Genomic DNA, 25,000 nt, shown 5'->3' with positions numbered 1-25,000 from the left:
TAATTAATTAATTCGCCTCAGTAGAATATAATTATTAACTGATCATGACTTATAAACGACTTTTTAGGTCATGCCGCAGACCTCCGTCAACCAGAATTGTTCATAAGAGAAAAATCACTTTTGGAAGTCAAGTAAAGTGGCCATATAGCCAAAGTTATGGTTCTGGATTGTGCAAGCAACAAGCCCTTTACCAGTCTCAGTACAATCTCTTAGTTGGCCCTATCCATCTTCACTCCATAATTTTATAAAAGAACCTATTGCAAAAAACATCAAGAAATTGTTTCATGGCACACGAAAGAGTCCAGGACATTTCACAGCCATCAGCTAAACTGAAAATACTAGATTGGTTATTCTTCACAGCATCTCCAAATACTCCTATTGAGAGAGTTTGACACCGCCACCAGGCTTATCCTCCGACTGACTTTCTGATCTGACAGACTAGATTCATGACCTACACTGGCAAGATATGTAGAGTTCAAGTTCAATTCGATGTCCTCATCCTGTGCACCATTCGAATCTACAGATTCTCCTACCAGATCTACAAGTCCAGGATCTTGGTCTTGGAGACCTTTAAGCCCAGAGGCATAATATCCCCACTGAACGCATTGGTAGTCATCACAGTGTCCCCGAGATCCAGACAAGGTATTAATATCATGTTGTGCAAGGAGTTGAATGCCCTCTTGAGGTAGATATGGTTCACAAATACCCAGTCCCTTTCTACCCTTCACAGTGGAGACCTTCCTAATCTCAAACAGGACTGGACGTTCCTCGCTTTACTAGAAACAATTCAAAATACTTGGCCCAATATGCTTACATCGCAGTATTTGAGTTGACCTATCCACCTGCTGAGCAGACTGCAGTCATCTTCGCATTCAGTTTTCTCAGAGAACAATACTCTGGGGCGAAGGTTATTTGCTGTAAACTGGCATTCGACCATTTCAGCAATATTCCAGATTTATCGTTCCTCATCTATTTTCAGCAGTGTCCTAATCATTCAAGTCAAAGATCGTTGCAGTTCTAGATCTCCAACCAGTCGAGTTGCATTATCTACGGCCTCTTGTATCTTCTATGAGATAAAGGTAAGACAAGATGGGTTCCTGAGTTACATCATGTGTTTCATATTTAAAGGTGTCCCGAAGTGCAACGGGACCATCAAGTTGTAAAGATCTGCAAACTTATTAGAGATAGCCATGACATACCCTCGTGAACACTTCTCCTCCCTCAGTCTGTGCAGGCAGTAGGGTATTCACTGGACAAAAAGAAAGTCTTGAAGTGAACCTGAGGGGTAATTAAGCAATAAACCCAGAGTTTCTCTAGGATCCTGCAGTGAGTGGTAGCAAGGATATTACACTGTTACACTCTTTGCATCACTATACCATACCCAGTGATACAGGCAGGGATGGTGTACTAGGAGTCTCTCTCCGGGACCCTACAGAGTCCCAGAAGAGATGGCTGATTTCTCTCTCTTGCCTTTGAACTAACGGACATCTAATAGACAGCTCGGCCATTGCGAGATGCTACATATCTCATCAAGAAAAGCAATCTGCGACGAAAGCGGGTTTGGCACAGAGCATTTCTTTCACATGAGGTTTATGTACGTCAGAAATTAGACAATGAAAATAGATAAGGCTGATCGAAAGCTTCGGCCTCAATACAGTTATGATAGAGATCGGACATTTCTAAATTTATCTGAAAAAAAAATACTAAAAGGGAATACTAAATGATTAATTTGGCATTTATAAGTTTCATTCATATCATTAGTTTTTTTTCTAACTATAGTGAAATTATCCTAGAATATCATCCCTGAGAGCACCAAAGTAAACCGAAAGAGTTTTAGGCTACTTTCAGACCTATAGAAAAAAACGATAGCTAAAATGACACGAGGCGAGGGTATAAAATAATACACATAGCTTTAATATGTATATTTTACATGGTTATACTCCAAGAATACTCGCCCCTAAACTTCGAAAATGGAGTAAGATTTCTGAAAAGGAAACGACCAATGGTTATAACTTTGAATTTTGGAATCTGAATAAACCTTCTCAAAATCAAATGCTGGTCACCCGCTTTCTTAATATCTTCGTCACTTTTTAGACTTTTACATTTAAAAAAATGGAAAAAAATGGTTCTACTTTTTACTTGCCAAACAATTTACTTGCTTCTAAACGAAAATGTAAAAACAATAAATAAAAAGTAAAGAATAATACAAAATTATAAAATAGGATGAAATATCACAACCATTATCATTATTATCATCAGTATTCTATTTTGACTATTATTTTCATCATTATCATCATTACTCTATTATCAATATTATTTTTATCATTATTATTTTTGTCATTATTATTTTTGTCATTGTCATTATTGTCGTTATTGTCGTTATTGTCGTTATTGTCGTTATTGTCGTTATTGTCGTTATTGTCATTATTGTCATAACTATTATTGTCATTATTGTCATAACTATTATTGTCATTATTGTCATAACTATTATTGTCATTATTGTCATAACTATTATTGTCATTATTGTCATAACTATTATTGTCATAACTATTATTGTCATAACTATTATTGTCATAACTATTATTGTCATAACTATTATTGTCATAACTATTATTGTCATAACTATTATTGTCATAACTATTATTGTCATAACTATTATTGTCATAACTATTATTGTCATTATTGATGTTTTTATAATAATTGTTGTTGTTACCATTATTCTATTACAAAATTGAAAGGAATTTACTAAGCAGAGGGGGGGAGGCACCAAAAAATAGAAAAGCAGAGTGCCTCCATCTCTCTGAACAACTTGATGGAGCGGTAACAGACTGACTGTGTTCACTTGGGGAAAAGTGCACCGTGCGTTGCGTAACAAAATCAAGTGGACGGTCGACATGACAAAACGTCTCGTGAGGCGTGGCGCGGCGAGCAGGGCGAGGGCTTGGGCCACGTTTGATGAACTAGGAAATTATAAGGATGGGAAGGGAAGCTGAGGGTATTTAGCTACCTTGAGATTGAAAAAAAGACTTATTAATAAAGGAGAGGGGCGAGTTCAGTTGTAGTAGAGGTTTTGTTGCCATTATATATCGAAGAAATGGGGTGAGAGTAAATTTCAGTTCTGTAATTGAATTTATTATAAAAGTCAGTTATCCCTCGCACCTTTTTACATTTTCTTTTATAGCAAAAATGTATTCGATGGCTAACTATATTAAATACACCACAGAATATTTAGTATTTTTTCTCTCCATACCGTTAAATATTCCGAATTCCGCTACATTTCCTTCGTTTTTCAGGTTTACTATAAAAAAGCATTCAAGATTATTTATTTGCACCGTCAGTACTGTGATTTGCATTATATGTTTTTTCGTACATTATATGTTTTTTTCGTAAAATTTCCTTTGTTAATTCTCACGAATGGTTCATTTGCAATCGAATCGGTATAAACACATTTTCGGTAAATTCTAACCACTATCTTTAAGCAAAGCCCAAATGCTGTATATAAATGTCTGTTACCCGTTACACAGTGATACAGTTACGCTTTTATTATACTATGAAGGAATTTGAGTTGCGTCATAAAACCGCAAGATAGTTTCGTTTTACCTGTACTCCAGATGTCTGATACCTTCACCAACTCCATATAGTCTTGCACATATCTATTTAATTCCTTGAAATTTCTCAGCCGCGTCAACATTCCATGTCATTAGCGGCGTAATTAAAATGTAGCGACAGGGTGGGGCTTGGGGGCTGAGGAAGTCTTTGGATTCAGTAAGGCCATGTTCGTGGATTTCCAGAATGGTTAATGGCCAAAACAAATAAATGTGCCAGACATCAAAGGGCATATGATGATAAAAGTATTTTGGCGAGAAGGGTAAAAATTAGTTAACGATGAGGATAAGTGGGTAGAGGAAGGAGATGAAGAAAAGAAGGAAAAGGAAATAGGGAGAAGAAAGACCATGCAAAGACCGAGGGCTGAGGACCAAACTGAGGACCCCCCCCCCCCCCCCACACACACACACACACACAACAACGAGCAAGGGATTGGGGGCTCCTGCACATATGTAAATATGCACCATTAAATACTCTGCTTTGCTCTTTTGTTTATTTCATCTTCAAATTTATTTTATGATTTATCATAAGTGATTAATTTGCAAAGGAGTACCAAATCAGTAGAGGTGAAAAAATCCAAGGTTATACATGGAGTTATGCTCTTCTGGTATTAACCAGTTTGGACCATGAAATTCACAAGGTTGTTTTTTCAGGCCTGTTTGAAATTATCCTTGACTAATTTTCAAAGTATTAGACTTCTACAGAAGTGGCTGTTTGTGGCACAGTGGAAAAAAAAGAATCAGTGGGCATGCCTGAAAGCAAGTCGGTGGGCAAACTATGAATTTGTGGGTAGAATCTGTTATTTATCCAGTAATTTACCCACCTCTGACCTCTTTTTTGGGATATGTTTACCCATCAGGCAGGGACGTCACTTCATGTTATGAGTTGAGGGAGTGACGGGTAAATTTGCCCTGAAAAAAAAATTTGCCATGCAAATCACGAAAATATGCTCTACAGCTCTTTATAAGTAGCCTGTTATAAATTTTATAAATCAAGTATCAACAATTAATTTCATATAGTTATTTATATATCTTGAATACTTATCGGCTATTGAGGCAGATTCCGTACAAGAAAATTTGCCCTGCAGAACTAGATTTTGCCTGCCAAAAAGAGGCTTTTTTTAAGAGTTGGGGGGCTGAACCACCCCCCATACCCTCCCTTAAGTGACACCCCTGCCATCAGGGCCAGTCATCAGAAATGCTGGGTTATATATGTTATTTGCATTTTTTCCCCCTTATTCTTTGCAAAATACTTTCCTCAAACTTAAGCCTTGAACTGTTAACAAAAACTGTCACTTTATAAATGAGAAAAAAAAAAATGATAATGCATATCTTTGAGGTTATGATATCTCTGAAAATGTTATGTTCAGTAACAGCAGTATTCAAGGTGCTTGTATAATGTAAAGAGGATTATATTCACAGTACATAAAAAAAATCAATTATTTGATGATATACTGCATGTTACCAGTATGTATGAAATAGCATTAATACATTGCATTCTCTATAGTAATCTGTTGTGAATGAATCTGCACACAGGTTAATGGTATAATTCAAAGATAGGCACTTATTTCATGAAGAAAATGAGAACACCTGGTCTAACAGTTCTCATTTATCAATATTTTTATTTCTCTAAAAACAACTGATGTTTGTAATATACTGTAGTCATTTTTTTTTAAAAGGCAGTTTCGAGTATGTCTTGGAATCGAATAAAAAGCATAACATCTCAGTTATATGTTTAATATAATATTGCAGGTAATAGTTGCAAGCATTAATTCTAAAAATAACATGTCAGTCTATTGTATCTAAATAAAGTTTATTTTAGAAAATAATCAGTTTAATTACGTTCTAAAACAAAGACAAATGACAGAATGTAAAAAAAAAAACAAGTAGAAAATATTTAAAAGAGGCTGTAAAATTCTATTAAGAGAATTTTTTCTAGATTGTATTATACCTGGCAAATAGGTTGGATTGAATTTTCTAAATTTCCCTAGAATTCTCTGTAAATCAATTTAGTAACATGTTACTGCATCCCATACATTTGGATTCTCTATAAAAGAATTTCTTAACATACATCATTATTGTAATACTGTACTATATTGTTTTACTTTATGAAAGTTAAATTGAATGTGTTAAAACACATATTTATCACATCCACTTTAAAACTATTTTACAATAATAATTTATTGACTTCTAAAAATAACAAAAATATTGAAATGACTATTTCACTCCAGTGGTATAGTACCAAAATTGTAATATTTGACAAAATGTCCACTAAAACCATCTCAGGTACAATCCCTTGTTCCCTTCTCAAAGAATTCTTAACTAGTATAGTGTAACAATAGTAACATCATTGTAACTTCACAAAGTCAGATTACTGATGGTACATATAGATATCACTAGCTTTTAACTCATACAAAAAGAGAAGTACTTTCAATGTGATCAAATAATGACCTATCAGTAACCATAAAACATACAGGACAACCTGACATTTTGAGTGTGATAACAACTGCAAATGAAAATTGCGAAAAATAGCAGATACCGTCATCAATGTTCATGATTCTTTGTGTCCAAATCAAAGCTGAAAATATTATAATCTTAAAACCACTAAATGTGATTTTAAACACTATTAAAGCAGATTAAAAACATCGGATGATTAATCACTTTCTTCTGAAGTATTTGAATGTAGTATTTTCCCAGTTTCATTGACATAATCTAATTTAAAACTAACACTTGGGTAAAGTGATATCATCTGATTATTTTACAAACAGCATCACTGCATTAGAGGCTACTTATTTAAAGCAGGATCTGTTTATATACACTATCTAAAAATAGCCTACAAGTTAAACTGGAGTTGAAACTATGTTCTTAAATAATTCTCACTGATCGCACTTGCTTTTCTTGCTTTATCTTCAAAATATCATATTAGCATTACAAACAACTAGTAAAAAGGTAATTTAGCATGTTATTTATCACCAATTTTCTTGAATACATTATGGTATGAATCAGTATGAAAATTACTTGGCAGTTCCACCCTCTAGTGCTATCACAGTGGGTCATCAAATAACATTACTTTAAAACATGGTACATATTGTATCTGCACACAAACTGTACTGTACTGTGCCTGTATATTAATTCAATAGAAGATTGTTCTACTGTTCCTAAAGACCATGGAAAACTACAAGCATTATTGGTCGAATGTACTAAGCACAAGAATGTGTACTTACATGATTGTTTGTAAAGAAATTAAAGAAGCTGAAGTTCCACTTAATAATTTCACGAAATATAAAATGCTGCTAACATACACCAGAATATACAACAGGTGCCCAAAACCTTGGCCAACAAAGTATTAACATTATTTCATAAAATGTAAATATCACACTAAGATACTGAATTGTCAGCACAGAATCACTGGAATTCTTTCCAATTCCGATTATGTAAATGCTAGCTAAAGGATATTGTCTTTTAAGCTGTAAAGTCAAAATATATCTGACTTCTCATCACATGATCTCATATATTGTTGTCCCTATAACAATTAAAAATAATTATATCATACCCAAAATTACAGATGATGCAGTGGCAAGACGACTACCATACAATATAATAGTATCCTACAGTACAAATTGTTTTTGATTATCTTAAAGTGAAGTAACAGTCTACCACATAATCCTATATTGGTAACTATAAGCCTCAATCTTGGAATCAATGAAAAAAAATGAAATAAAAATCAACTTTGCTGAATAAACTTGAGCAATCTGATTAAAGAAGAATACAGTAAGAAAATAATAAGCAGAGTCACATTGATTACATGAGCACTACTCTAGGCTTTACAGCATCCAGGTAATATATATATATATGTGTGTGTATATATATATATATATATATATATATTATACACACACCCTGGTTCAACCATGTCTATCTAATTTTTACTAGCTAAAACAATAATAACAACATTGTCATACATAGATACTATGAAGAAAAATCAAATGAGTATTACAAGATTATCATATAGAGATTAGTATGTCAACTTTCAAGCTATGACAGTATAAAGAAAAAAAAAAAGTAACACTCACATATTGAATTACAGAGTAAGAAAGGATTGTTTGTGGATACTACTGTAGGGAAGTTATCATGTTAAATGCAAGTGAAATGACATTAAACTTTGAGTTAACCAAAATCAATTTAACTTATTATTATTCCACTTTTTTTCAAGATCTTGTGCATCTGGGTGTGACTATCAATTTCAAATATCAACATCTTCAGCTTCAGGAAAATACCATTAACAATGCGAAGGCAATTCATTATATTTCGAATTACAGAGTTTGTCCTTACATATTAGAAAAAATGGACAGATTCTAGATCCTACTTTCACTGACACTGACAGGATTGGTTAACTTCAACACTTAAAGTTTCCAAATAATTGACGACGATTCCTTAAAAAGGGAAAATGAAATTATACTCGATTTGCAATGAAAATCATATGATGTACATATTTGTTCATCAGTATCAACATACATGAATATTTTCTGTAATGTTTTCTATTCCTTGAATACCCCTATCACCATAGATATATATATAATTCATAAATACTAATGTTATTGTTTTTTCTGATGATTTACTTTTAAAAAAAAAAATCCCAGTCCTCTCAGACTGAGTGAGGTAGTTTATTTCAGTAAAACTCAATATCCAGTTACATTACTTTTCTGTTAAATTTTGTGCATATCTTGATTAAATGCAATCAGATATATAAAATAGTATTACACCTTTCTTACAATTAATCTCATGTTGTACAGTTCTGTGTGTTACCGTTTTTTTCATTGATTAAAATCATATAATCATCTCTCAAACCTAATATAACTTCATTAATTAAAAGTCTCTGGTACTCACACTGGTCATACTCTCACTTTCAATTGGCTTCCCAAGTTAAATTCCTAAGTGACATTGATAAAAAAGATATATAAAACTTATTTTACACATTTCCTGCCAGTACTAAAAAAGTACTTCAGTCTATCATAAAATTATTTCTAACATCCTAATAAGGATAAAAAACACCTATCTTCCTATAATCAAGGAAAAATATCCTTTGATAAATTATATTATCTAGAATTACCAGAACAATCCAGACATGGAAGTTAATATGTTCATAGATAGGATTTACAAATATTGGTCCATATGATAATACTATGAAAAAGACACATTTCTAATTATTCACTCCATCTCTTGTCAAATTCATGGAATTAAAAACAATGCAGACTGATGGTGGCCAGAGTAAAGTGAAAATGCCTAGAAAAAAAATAGTCTCTATAAGCATAGAGACTTTCCATAAGATCTTATACATATCCATTTCTTAAAAGTAGAATACTTATCAGTCCAGGTAAATTCAAATTCCTGTGATTGGCAAAAGCAATTAAACCCTCTGGTCCTCAGTTGCTGTATTTTCTTCTGTGACAGGCTCACTACGCTTCTTCCCACAGCATGAAAAATACCATATTGACTGATCACTGAAAAAAATAATGACCATTAATTTGCAGATCAAGTACTGCTAAGTAGTCATTATTTACTTAGCTTACTCTGCTTCATCCACATGTTACTGCACCTTGAACAGAATTCACTTGTTATGATAGACATTTCCTCAAACACATTTCAGGAATGTAGGCAATGCATATTCTATCAACGTTTATGTTTCTGGCATTTCCATCCTATATTCTATGTAAAAAAATAAAATTATCATTTATGATATCACTTTAGTTGTCTGAACTGAACAAACAAAATATTATTAGATAAAAATTTCCACCTTTATAAAATTAATACAATATGCAACAAAAAAAAAATCATTTTTATATGTCAGTACTTAATCTAATGCATGATATTTTTGCCACGGAAAATATAGACAAAATTTATTCATCTGTCTTACATTCTCCCTAACACTCTCTTGGGTATTGTCTGTCACCCTTTGACAGCGACCTTCTGATACTTAAGCTCTGCAGTGATCTGTCTCACATTCTCTGTTCTGATGCTCTTGACTCTGACATTCTCCCTTTCTCACATTCTCTGACACTCCCTTTCTCACATTCTCTGACACTCCCTTTCTCACATTCTCTGACACTCCCTTTCTCACATTCTCTGACACTCCCTTTCTGACACTGTTCATACTCATGCTAAACATGAAATAAATTTATATTCATATACTCATACACTGGGATGCAGAAACAAACAGACAATGCATACAGTGATGCACACACAATACACATGCACTCACTCACTCACACATGTACATGCATTTGCACACATGTTCATTAACACACATGCATTCACATGCACATGCACTCACATGAACTCCAACATACTAATGCATAACATGAAATCACATTCACATGTACTTACAGAGATCCATTCACACACACACTTACTCATGCGCTCACTCATGCACTTACCTCTCACGCTCATACACTTACCACATGCGCTCACTCATGCACTTACCTCTCACGCTCATACACTTACCACATGCGCTCACTCATGCACTCACTCATGCACTTACCTCTCACGCTCATACACTTACCTCATGCACTCACTCACTCACTCACACATTCACTCACACATTCACACGCTCACTCACTCACTCACTCACTGATTTCTCTCTTCAGTTTTTTACCCACAGACAAGTAACCGATTCCCTGTTGTTAAAAGACCTACCTGCCAAACCTCTCGCTCTCTGGGATAGTTTGCGGCAGCTCACAGCCAACAGTCTCTGGCAGCAAAACCACCAATAAACCAGCCACTATTGATAGGCTTCCAAAGACAAGGAGAGGAAGTGGCTTGTATGTGTGTGCCTACAAAATATAAGGGGACCGTTAACATATTCCAAAACTTTGTAATATAAAATATACAGCAAATATGATAATTGCTTCTTTCAATGACAATTTATCTTTATATACATATGTATATATATATAGATATACATACATATATATAATATTTTTCATTCATATAACAGAATTATCATGAGGCTGATCAGTGATGGCATCCCAATATTTGGGATGTAGACAGGAGCAATGTGTATATATACATACAATATATACCTATGCATACATATATATATACCTATGCATACATATATATATACCTATGCATACATATATATATATATACCTATGCATACATATATATATATATACCTATGCATACATATATATATATACCTATGCATACATATATATATACCTATGCATACATATATATATACCTATGCATACATATATATATATACCTATGCATACATATATATATACCTATGCATACATATATATATACCTATGCATACATATATATATACATATGCATACATATATATATACATATGCATACATATATATATACATATGCATACATATATATATACATATGCATACATATATATATACATATGCATACATATATATATACATATGCATACATATATATACATATACATACACATATATACATATACATACACATATATACATTTGCATATACATACACATATATACATTTGCATACACATACATATATATACATTTGCATACACATACATATATATACATTTGCATACACATACATATATATACATTTGCATACACATACATATATATACATTTGCATACACATACATATATATACATTTGCATACACATACATATATATACATTTGCATACACATACATATATATACATTTGCATACACATACATATATATACATTTGCATACACATACATATATATACATTTGCATACACATACATATATATACATTTGCATACACATACATATTTATACATTTGCATACACATACATATATATACATATTCATAAATTTGCATACACATACATATATATACATATATATACATTTGCATACACATACATATATATACATATTCATAAATTTGCATACACATACATATATATACATATTCATAAATTTGCATACACATACATATATCTACATATTTATAAATTTGCATACACATACATATATCTACATATTTATAAATTTGCATACACATACATATATCTACATATTTATAAATTTGCATACACATACATATATCTACATATTTATAAATTTGCATACACATACATATATATACATATTTATAAATTTGCATACACATACATATATATACATATTTATAAATTTGCATACACATACATATATATACATATTTATAAATTTGCATACACATACATATATATACATATTTATAAATTTGCATACACATACATATATATACATATTTATAAATTTGCATACACATACATATATATACATATTTATAAATTTGCATACACATACATATATATACATATTTATAAATTTGCATACACATACATATATATACATATTTATAAATTTGCATACACATACATATATATACATATTTATAAATTTGCATACACATACATATATATACATATTTATAAATTTGCATACACATACATATATATACATATTTATAAATTTGCATACACATACATATATATACATATTTATAAATTTGCATACACATACATATATATACATATTTATAAATTTGCATACACATACATATATATACATATTTATAAATTTGCATACACATACATATATATACATATTTATAAATTTGCATACACATACATATATATACATATTTATAAATTTGCATACACATACATATATATACATATTTATAAATTTGCATACACATACATATATATACATATTTATAAATTTGCATACACATACATATATCTACATATTTATAAATTTGCATACACATACATATATCTACATATTTATAAATTTGCATACACATACATATATCTACATATTTATAAATTTGCATACACATACATATATCTACATATTTATAAATTTGCATACACATACATATATCTACATATTTATAAATTTGCATACACATACATATATCTACATATTTATAAATTTGCATACACATACATATATCTACATATTTATAAATTTGCATACACATACATATATATACATATTTATAAATTTGCATACACATACATATATATACATATTTATAAATTTGCATACACATACATATATATACATATTTATAAATTTGCATACACATACATAAATATACATATTTATAAATTTGCATACACATACATATATATACATATTTATAAATTTGCATACACATACATATATATACATATTTATAAATTTGCATACACATACATATATATACACATGCATACATATACATATGCATACACATGCATACATATACATATGCATACACATGCATACATATACATATGCATACATATGCATACATATACATATGCATACCTATGCATACATATACCTATGCATACATATACATATGCATACATATACATATATGTGTATGTATATGCATATGTATATGTATATGTATGCATATGCATATATATGTGTATGTATATGCATATGTATATATGCATATGCATACATATACATATACATATGCATATACATACACATATATATATATGCATATGCATACACATATACATATACATATACATATATATGCATATGCATATGCATACACATATACATATACATATACATATACATATACATATACATATACATATACATATACATATACATATACATATACATATACATATACATATATATGCATATGCATACACATATACATATACATATACATATACATATACATATACATATGCATACACATATACATATACATATATATGCATATGCATACACATATATACATATGCATACACATATATATACATATGCATACACATATATATACATATGCATACACATATATATACATATGCATACACATATATATACATATGCATACACATATATATACATATGCATACACATATATATACATATGCATACACATATATATACATATGCATACACATATATATACATATGCATACACATATATATACATATGCATACACATATATATACATATGCATACACATATATATACATATGCATACACATATATATACATATGCATACACATATATATACATATGCATACACATATATATACATATGCATACACATATATATACATATGCATACACATATATATACATATGCATACACATATATATACATATGCATACACATATATATACATATGCATTTACATATATACCTATATACACATATGTACATATATATACATACATATACATACACATATGTACATATATATACATACATATACATACACATATGTACATATATATACATACATATACATACACATATGTACATATATATACATACATATACATACACATATGTACATATATATACATACATATACATACAATATGTTACTATATATAACATAATATTACATACACATATGTAATTATATACTACATATACAACACATATGTACATATATATACATACATATAATTACACATATGTACATATATTATACATACTACATTACATACACTATGTACATATATATACATACATTACTATACATTATGTACATATATATACATACATATACATTAACATATGTAATATATATACATACATATACATACACATATGTACATATATATTCATACATATACATACACATATGTACATATATTACATACATATAATACAATATGTACATTATTATAATACATATACTTACACATATGTACATTTAGTATACATACATATACCATACAATTATGTAATATATATAATACATATATCATACACATATGTTACATATTAATACATACATATACATAACATAATGTACATATTTATACATACATATACATACACATATTGTACAAATTATCATTACATATAACATAACATATGTACATATATTTCATACATATACATAACATTATGTACAATATTATAACATACATATACATCACATATGTACATTATATTACATTCATATACATACACTATGTTACATAATTTTACATACATATACTTACAATATGTACATATTAATATACATAATATACCATACAAATCTGTACATATATATACATCTTTATACATACACATATGTACACTATTTATACATACATATACATACTACATATGTACTATAATAACATTTAATATACATAACATATGTACATCTATATACATAACATATACATACACATGATGTAATTTTTTATACAATATACAGCACATATATTAATATACATACACTTATATATTCATATACATATATATATACATACACATATATATTCATAAACATACACATATACATACACATATATATATACATATACAGAAATATACACCTAAATGGATATAGAAATATACATAAATATATATACACATACATAAATACATATATGTACATATGCATAAATACATATATATATACATATATGTAAATACATATACGTAAATACATATATATACATATACATCATGTATGTGTATTTATGTATATGTATATATACATATACATGAATATATATACATATATAAATACATACATAATACATATATATACATACATAATACATATATATACATAAATAATACATATATATACATACATAATACATATATACATACATATACGTAAATACATGTATACATACATATACATAAATACATATATACATCCATTTACATAAATACATAAATACATCCATACATATACATCCATATACATAAATACATCCATACATATACATCCATACATATACATCCATATACATATATACATCCATATACATATATACATCCATATACATATATACACCTATATACATATATACACCTATATACATATATACACCCATATACATATATACACCCATATACATATATACATCTATATACATATATACATATATACATCCATATACATATATACATATATACATCCATATACATATATACATATATACATCCATATACATATATACATATATACATACATATATACATATATATACATCAAATATACATAAATACATATATAAGTATATATGTATATAAATGTGTATATATATTAAAAATGTATATATGTACATAAAAGTTTATATGTACATAAATGTATACGTATATATAAATATATTTATGTATATAAATGTATATATGAATATAAATGTATATATGTATATGAATGTATATATGTATATAAATGTAAATATGAATATAAATGTATATATGTATATATTTATGTGTATATATGTATATATATGAATATAAGAATATATATGAATCTATGAATATATATATGAATATATATATGTATATATATGTATATATGTATATATGTATGAACATTTTATATACATATATACATATATGCATAATGATAATGATAATGATAATGATAATGATGATAATAAATGAAAGCATAAAAATCTTACCAGTGAAGCAACAAAAGGTGCAATGATTCCTCCAATGCGAGCACACATAGAGCAAGCACCAATGCCGACACTTCTGTATTCCGTTGGGAAAATCTCAGCAGAGTAGACATACACAATGGCAAAGGCTGCTGCTATGCCGAACTTACCCACCAGGCTCAGGGTCACAATTACTGCTCCAAAGTCTATCATCAAAAAGAAACAGAGAAAAACCAATATTAGAAAAAAATATGGGCGAGAGAAAAGCTTTATTACACCGGTTCAGTAAAGATGGTGGGTTTGAGGGTATTATCGTTTCCATGCAATTCTTATAATCTCTAAAGCTCTTAAAAGTTGTCAGGGGATTACACTGTTTTCAAGGTAATTTTACAATTGAAGAAAAGGTTGGTTAATCCATGAAAGAGAATGCTGCAAAATTTTGAAAATGATCACACTTCTTCCCCGTAGTTGTAATTTATTACCATAAATTTAAGCAAGTAAATTTACTTGTCTGTCCAAGTTATTGCCAATTAAAATGACAAATAACTAGTTTCAAAATATCAGCGCACATGTAGTCAATGGGTTTACTGATACTTAACAAGCAATATCCATTACAGCTTTTAGAATATAAAGAGTGCTTGCAAACGACAAATTCATCTATTCTTCATTTGCATTTGAACTTCTTGTATCTCTTCCCATCTTCAGAAGTGGTAACACATTTCGTTTTTTGTCTTCCAGAAACAATATGCCAGCAGGGTTAAATTATTATGAAATGCATATTCTACTGTAAAGTTTCTATCTGCAATAAATTTTGAGAGGTTTTGTCCAGTCTCTTAAATGCAAAAAGGACAATAACCATAAAACTAAACTGTCATCCATGTATATGAATTTTTACAAGTTTTCTGAAAGTAAGCAGAGTTGAAGAGGGGAAGAGGTTCATAAAAAAGCAAAATTTCCATATGATATTCTTGAGGAGTCAAGATGATGCAATCAGTTGAAAGAAGACTAATGATAGCATATTTTGTCCATGAACTAAAAATACATTTCAAAAATATATATACATACATATATATATAATAAATATATATGTACATTATGATAACCATAACTTTGGTAAGAATATCACTAACATGGTAAATAAATAGGAACATAAATTTGTGATCAGCCAGAATATAATCAATAGAAACTGTCATCTACTGTCAACTGATAACAAACATATAAGTTGTAATCTCCAAGGATCCAGCCAAATTTATAACCACCATCTAGCCTGATACCAGTTGTAACATTTGAGGATCTGCTACAGTAAGCCTTAAAAAACGGTAAACCTTTAAAAGTCTCAAAGGTTTCACTCAAGATTGCCTTTTCAACAATCTGTGGTTAATGGGCAGCCCAGATCACTAAAACTTCCACTGAGATGAAACTCTCTTAAATCCTTTCCAATGTTTACAGTCTCTCGCAGAATTACTGTAGGGCCTCATAATCTGAACACTAAATTGCTGCTTGTTACCTATACTTACCAGTGTTGCCACTTATGAAGAACCCAATTTATTTTCAGAATACATATTAAATTAAATCTAACTGATGAACTAATCAATTTCAATAATCCTCAAATAAAATTATCCTAGTCATATAGAAAAAAAACAAAAACAAATTATGTTTAAGGATCTATTCTAATTAATACTGATGTGAAATTACTTGAGGGCTCTTCTGTCTGGTGCCGGATGTTTTTTTGTTTTTTTTTCAATTGATCACGCCTTAGTTATTTTGTGCTTTGGTATTCTATGCAATGCATATTTTCTAAAATGAAACTGAATGAACATACATACTGAGGTTTACATTATCCACAACAGGCAATCTCTTCTTCCAGCACAAAATAACAGGAACACGCTCCACATAATGGCATTTAACACTTCTTTGATATCAGTCTCTTGTTAGACTCTAGTATTAAATAATCTGTTTAAAGTCTGATTGCATCTATTCCCATTTCCCTTCACACAAAGATCACCTTCACACATATTTGAAACTGGGTTTCTATGAGAACACTCCTCTAATTAATCTCGAGATCTAAATATTGCATAAATGGGCAGAGCTAAAGCCTAAAATAAAACAGCACCTTAAACTTCCACCGTACTGCTCTTATGAAAAAAAATTTAATGTACGTATAAACAAGGCTGTAAGATAACTTGGAAGAAAATTATTACATCTGATCAAAATTAAACAATATAATCCTTGAGGTGTGCATTAATCCTAGAGGAAACTACACATTATCTCAGAAATGGTAAAATGCCTATGGAGTGCTGAAAGAATACCAAATTAACATATCATAACTCTAAAATTACATTACAGGAGTGACTACTGAGTTTTGTAAACGTGTACCCATGTTACACAACAGACTTTCGATTTTCAATAGAGTCACTAACTGATATGAAAGAAAGGTTTTGGCAATGTTAATATAATACAGATACCATTATGCTTTTGCGTGGGCAGGGTGGCGTGGGTGTGGGCATGAGGTTTGCCGTATGCCCACAGGGTTTACCTTCTGGGATAAATCCGGATACGAAGCAAGCGACGCCGCCGAGCAAAAGGACAAAGGAGAGCGTGCCCTTCCTGCCCATTCTGTGGAATTATCACGTTCAGTAACAACCTACAGGGCTCTCCTTATTAAACTTGGTCACCTCTTAAGACAGGACCCGGATCAAGTGACTTTGTCTTCTTAAGGTTCCCAGTTCTTTATTGACCAGGATAATGTGTGACTAAACTGTAAGCTTTACATTATTCTCTGACACTCAATAATGAGGATCATGTAGCTGGTACTCTTATCAGTACTCACAGAGGAGTAAATAAATTTTTAGCTTTGAAGGTAGTTAAAATGACTGAATTATTTTTAAAATTTTCATATGTAATAAAAAATAAGAAATTTTCTATCATAGAAAATTCAGTCTACTGTGTTTCCGATCTGAAACATGGTTACTTATAATATATATAAAAAATATATAAAAATATAAATAATAATAAGCACAAGAGTACTACAAATTCAGCATTGATAGCCAGAGAATATCTAGATTTACACATGAATAATTTAACAACACATTTCTCTTTTCAGGAGAGCCCCACGTGTATCCTCCACGCATCATCTATTTTAAATCTATCAGATTTGATTCGTTCTTTTGCCAATAGACTCAAGTGAACTGCATGTATCAAGAAATAACTGGTGCAGACCACAAGCAAGGAGGAGAGTGAGTGTGACCTTCGGGACGTTCATGAGCAGTTTACATGACAACTGGAGAATAGCAGTGCCCACTGTCTCCAGTGTTCAGGAAACAATGACTTTTCTGTGGGGTGGCTGAGCATGTTGACTCATAGAGATGGCTGGGCATGATAACTTGCATAACAATGGTTGGGCATGATAATTTTCAGAATGGTTGGGCATGATAACTTTCAGAATGGTTGGACATGATAACTTTCAGAATGGTTGGGCATGATAACTTTCACAGTGGTAAGGCATGAGAACTTTTAGGATGTCTGGGTATGACAGCTTCTTATTCTCAAGTAGGATAACAAAAATAAAATAAAAATAAAAACTGTTTTTAGACAAAACTATAACACTAGGTTGGCATGTGAGTTTTTGAGTAGTTGGTCATGATAATTCGTAAGAGTAATGTATAGTGAATTTCACAAAAAAAAAAAAAAATTTAGTCCTCATAACTCAAAATACCGTCTGAACAAGTTGACTGGCTATGATAACTCAAAATAATGGTAGAGATAATAATAACTTAAGGTTCTTGGTTCCAAGAAAAAAAAACTACTGAATTTCTGTTTCTTATCTATCCAACTGAAAACTTTTAGTAAAACTAAATGATTAAGGCACTATACTGTAATAATACTATGTTTAACTTACATTTAACTTACGTAATAGTAGTGCTTTTACTCTTTTCAAAGTCTGTAATACCTTTTAATTCCACAAGAGGTATACGTAATGTGACTGATCATAAAGAGATCTTTATATACCTTTGAATAGAATATATGTGCATGGTGTTGATGGATCAGTGAAACTTTATGCTTATGGATCTCCGTGTTTTGCATGAATATGAATGTTTAGTAAAATACTTGAACTAAGGGTCTGTGTATGTATACTGACAAACTTGCTAGGTATAAAATGAGGTGATGATGAAATAAAAGCTGTTTAGAATGACAAAGGAATGACTGTTAAGAGTTGTATTTGGAAGATGAAAAGGCATGATAGAGTGATGCTCAGACAGAATGAGGATGAGGGAAGGTTCTTTCTACTCTGCTGATGATGAATCTCCTATTGCTGCTGCTGTTGCTGCTGCTGCTGTTACATCTGCTGTATCAGAATCTGCACATGCTGTCACTGCTGCTGCTGCTTGCTGTGCTTATGTATGAACAATGCAGGTAATGATTCTGCCTGAATGAATGATGACTGTAGACAGATATGACTGAGAATCAAATAGTAAAACTAAATAAATTTTGTACTGTTGAAGTCTGATAAATATCATGATGTCCCTATTCTTGAATACTTTGTTACTTTCTGATGCTTACCAGTAAACTATAGGTTTATCCCTACACCAAAATACCAAAAAAATTTATAATTTGATTTGGGTTTAAATCTAAACAAAAACTAATAGTGAGACTGATATTTGGTGTCTTGGTGTGGTATCCCCCTTGTTTGCTGGTAGCTAATTATTAGTTAAATGAGTATTTAATACTCTATTTCAAAATGAGGAATAGCTAAAAAAGATGATAACCATAATTTCTAATATTCAGAACTTTGTAGCATCTAATATTCCACACATAATTTGTAGCAGTGATAACAGCCACTGATATACATACAGCTGTTTACAGAATATGATGATCAGTGGCTAGTTTACTGCCAATTTTTTTCTTTACCCATGAATATGAAAGTTATAATTCTCTTTTAGCTATTCACAACAGATTAATCACTTTATGATATCACACAAAAAGAAACCTCTTTAAAGCATCTCTCTAGAGTACAGTCTTATTTGATCATAATTCATGTATCTTAAAAAAAACAAAAAAAAACATTTTTTAGTAAAATCACATATGCATCGGCACTGGGACATTCTTATTAATGATGAAGCCATATTTGCATCAAAAAGCATCTCTATAAAGGATATTTTATCCTAAATTTTCCTTCCCCTTACAAACCAATAAATCTAAAACTTTTACATGCCTAAGCACTTTCCTTATATTCTGATAGGTTAATAAATAAATCTATAAGTGACCGAAGAATCATTATTTCCATGATCAATATCATTACTGCTGTTACTATTATCCTCATAATCATGACTGTTATTGCTAATGATAAAAAGAAAAAAAATGTGCAACATAATGTAAATGAATTTCAGCATATCAGCACTTCACATTCTTGCACTTAAGATAAGAGTTAATCAATTAAACATTCCAAATAGTGTATACAGACAACAGCAATGCTTCCCCTATCATCACTGTCTGATATTGATCTATCGGCTGATGAAATTTAAACTTCTTTGTTAAATAAAATCTAAAGTTTACTGGCCTCTGATGTTGCTTTAAAGAGGTTTCATAGAAGACATGGCATAATTGACAACTATAAGAAAGTATTTCTAAGCTACAAAACAAAAAATACTTACAAAAACAATCAAAGATGAAATGAGATGAGGAATAAAATCATGGAAGTCAGAGTGCTTTTACTGATCTTTGATTTTAACAGTTAAAGATACTGCATATCCAAGGAAATTTCTGTACTTATATGATATACCTCAATGGATATATGTATGTGCACTATATATGTGTGTGTGTGTGTGTGTGTGTGTGTGTGTGTGTGTGTGTGTGTGTGTGTGTGTGTGTGTGTGTGTGTGTGTGTGTGTGTGTGTGTGTTTAAATATATATATTTATATATATATATATATATATATATATATTACATATATACACACATACATACACATACATACATATATATATATATATATACATATCTATACATATATATACATATCTATACATATCTATACATATATATACATATATATATACAAATATATATACATATATATATACATATATATACATAATTATGCATAATTATACATATATATACATATATATACATATGTGTGTGTGTGTGTGTGTGTGTGTGTGTGTGTGTGTGTGTGTGTGTGTGTGTGTGTGTGTGTGTGTGTGTGTGTGTGTGTGTGTGCACATATACATACATACATCCATTACATATATATATGTATGTATATCTGTATACATATGTATATATATATATATAGATACACACAGACACACACACAATCACTCACACACATACACACACACACACACACAATCACTCACACACATACACACACACACACACAATCACTCACACACATACACACACACATACACACACACACACACACACAACACACAGACACACACACGACACACACACAGACACACACACAGACACACACACAGACACACACACAGCAAAACACACACACACAGACACACACACAGACACACACACAGACACACACACAGACACCACCGAACACAACAGACACACACACAGACACACACACAGACACACACACAGACACCACACAGACACACGACACAACACACACAGACACACACACAGACACACACACAGACACACACACAGACACACACACAGACACACACACAGACACACACACAGACACACACACAGACACACACACAGACACACACACAGACACACACACAGACACACACACAGACACACACACAGACACACACAGACACACACACAGACACACACACAGGACACACACACAGACACAACACACTACACACAACTCAAGAACACACACTGGACCACACCAGCAAACACAGAACACCACAGACACCACACAGACACACACTGACACAACAACAGGATACAACACTGAACAAATTCTAACATTAACCTGCACACATAGAAAAATAAAAAATATGAATATTATGTATATATATGCTCTATATATATTTATATATTGTGTTTGTGGATGGTGTGTGTGGGTGTTAGTTTCTGTTGGTTGTGTGTATATGTGTGGTGTGTGTATGTGGTTGGTGTGTGTGTGTGTATATGTGGTGTGTTATCTTTTGTGTGTATATATTGTGTGTGTGTGTTTGTGTGTGTGGTGGGAGTGTGTGTGTGTGGGGGTGGTGTTGGTGTGGTGGGTGAGTGTTGGGTGTGTGGTGTGGGTGTGTGTATGTGTGTGTGTGGGAGTGTGTATGTGGGTGTTGTGTGGGGTGTGTTTGTGTGTGTGTGGGTGGTGTTGTGGGGTGTGTGTGTGGGGGTGTGTTGTGTGTGAGGGTGTGTGTATGTGTGTTGTGGGTGTGTGGTTTTGTGTGTGGGGTGTGTGTAGTGTGTGTATATGTGGTGTTTATATATATATGGGGTATATGGGGTTGTGTATTATTTGTGTTTTGTGGTGTGTTGTTGTGTGGTATGGTGTATCTTGTGTGTTTTATTTGTGTATGTTTGTGTATATATGGTGTGTTGGGGTGTTGTGTGGTATTGTGTGGGTTTATGTGGGTATGTGTGTGTGTGTGTGTGTATGTGTTATTGTGTGTGTGTGTGTGTGGGTGTTATGTGTGGTGTGTTGTGTGTGTGTATATATGTGTGTGTGTGTGGTGTGTGTGTGTATATGGTGTGTGTGGGGTGTGTGTGTTGTTTGTGTGTGTGTTTTGTGTGTGTGTGTGGGGTTTTTGTGTGTGTGTTGTGTGTGTGAGTGTATATGTGTGTGTGTGGTTTGGTGTGGTTTTTGTGTGTGTATATGTGTGGGGTGTGATATTGTGTGTGTGTGTTGAGTGTATATGTGTGTGTGTATTGTGTGTGTGTTATAGGTGTGTGTGTTTGTGTGTGTTATTAGTGTGTGTGTAATATGTGTGTGTGTATATATGGTGTGTGTGTGTGTGTGTGTTATATGTGTGTGTGTGTATGTGTATATATGGTGTGTGTGTGTGTGTGTGTATGTGTGTGTGTTATAGTGTGTGTGTGTGTTATGTGTGTGTGTGTTAAAGTTGTGTGTATGTGTGTGTGTGTATATATGTGTGTGTGTGTGTATATGTGTGTGTTAATATGTGTTGTGTGTGGTGTATATGTGTGTGGGGTTTTGTGTGTGTGTGTGTGTATCGGTGTGTGTGTATTTTGTGTGTGTGTGTGTTAATCTGTGTGTGTGTGTTTTGTTTGGTATATATGGTGTGTGTGTGTGTGTTGTGTGGGTATGTGGGGTGTGTATCTTGTGTGTGTGTGTGTATCTGTGTGTGTGTGTTGTGTGTATGTTTTATATGTGTGTGTGTGTAAAATATGTTTGTGTGTGTGTGTGGTATATGGTGGTGTGTTATATGTGTGTGTGTGTGTAAAATGTGTGTGTGTGTTAGATGTGTGTGTGTGGTGTTTGTGTTGTGGGATATTGGTGTGTGTGTTTGTGTGTGTGTATATGTGTGTGTGTGTGTTATGTGTGTGTGAATATTGTGTGTTTTGTGTTGTATATGTGTGTGTGTATGGTGTGTGTGTATATATAGTGTGTGTGTGTGTGTATGGTGTGTGTGTATATATGTGTGTGTGGTGTTTATGTGGTGTGTATTAAGTGTGTGTGTGTGGTTGTGTGTATATGTGTGTGTGTATATTTGTGTGTGTGTGTTTTATTAGTGTGTATATATGTGTGTGTGTGTGGTATCTGGTGTTGGGTTTTATGTGTGGGGGTGTTTTGTGTGTGTGTGTTTGGTGTGAGTTATAGGTGTGTTTTCAGTGTGGTTTTTGTTTTTAAAATTTATGGTGGTTAACTGTGTGTGTGTTTGGTGTGTGTTTTAATGTTGTTGTAAATATAAAAAATAATATATTTAAAATAAAAAAAAAAATATATATAAAAAAAAAATATATTATATTAAAAAAATATATATTTAAAATATATTTAATATTTGTAAAAAATTTTATAAAAATA

At 31.2% G+C, this 25,000-nt stretch overlaps 1 protein-coding gene across 6 annotated transcripts in view; it reads right to left on the bottom strand.

Moving 5' to 3' along the window:
• Positions 1 to 5,326: 5,326 nt before the first annotated feature.
• The window catches only part of LOC125042058 (organic cation transporter protein-like), a 119,915-nt gene continuing 100,241 nt past the window's right edge, over positions 5,327 to 25,000 (bottom strand). For all 6 annotated transcript variants that reach the window (XM_047637540.1, XM_047637555.1, XM_047637547.1 and 3 more), the window contains 4 exons: positions 18,553 to 18,632; positions 16,041 to 16,222; positions 10,299 to 10,435; positions 5,327 to 9,106 (listed from right to left, as the gene is read on the bottom strand). In XM_047637540.1, coding sequence (XP_047493496.1) covers positions 9,013 to 9,106; positions 10,299 to 10,435; positions 16,041 to 16,222; positions 18,553 to 18,632 — 493 coding nt within the window. In that variant the 3' untranslated portion in view covers positions 5,327 to 9,012. The remainder of the gene's footprint in view (positions 9,107 to 10,298; positions 10,436 to 16,040; positions 16,223 to 18,552; positions 18,633 to 25,000) is intronic.

This window comes from Penaeus chinensis, chromosome 3, assembly GCF_019202785.1.
Source record: "Penaeus chinensis breed Huanghai No. 1 chromosome 3, ASM1920278v2, whole genome shotgun sequence".
NCBI classification, from domain to species: domain Eukaryota; kingdom Metazoa; phylum Arthropoda; class Malacostraca; order Decapoda; family Penaeidae; genus Penaeus; species Penaeus chinensis.
This window is presented reverse-complemented; position numbering and strand designations above follow the sequence as displayed.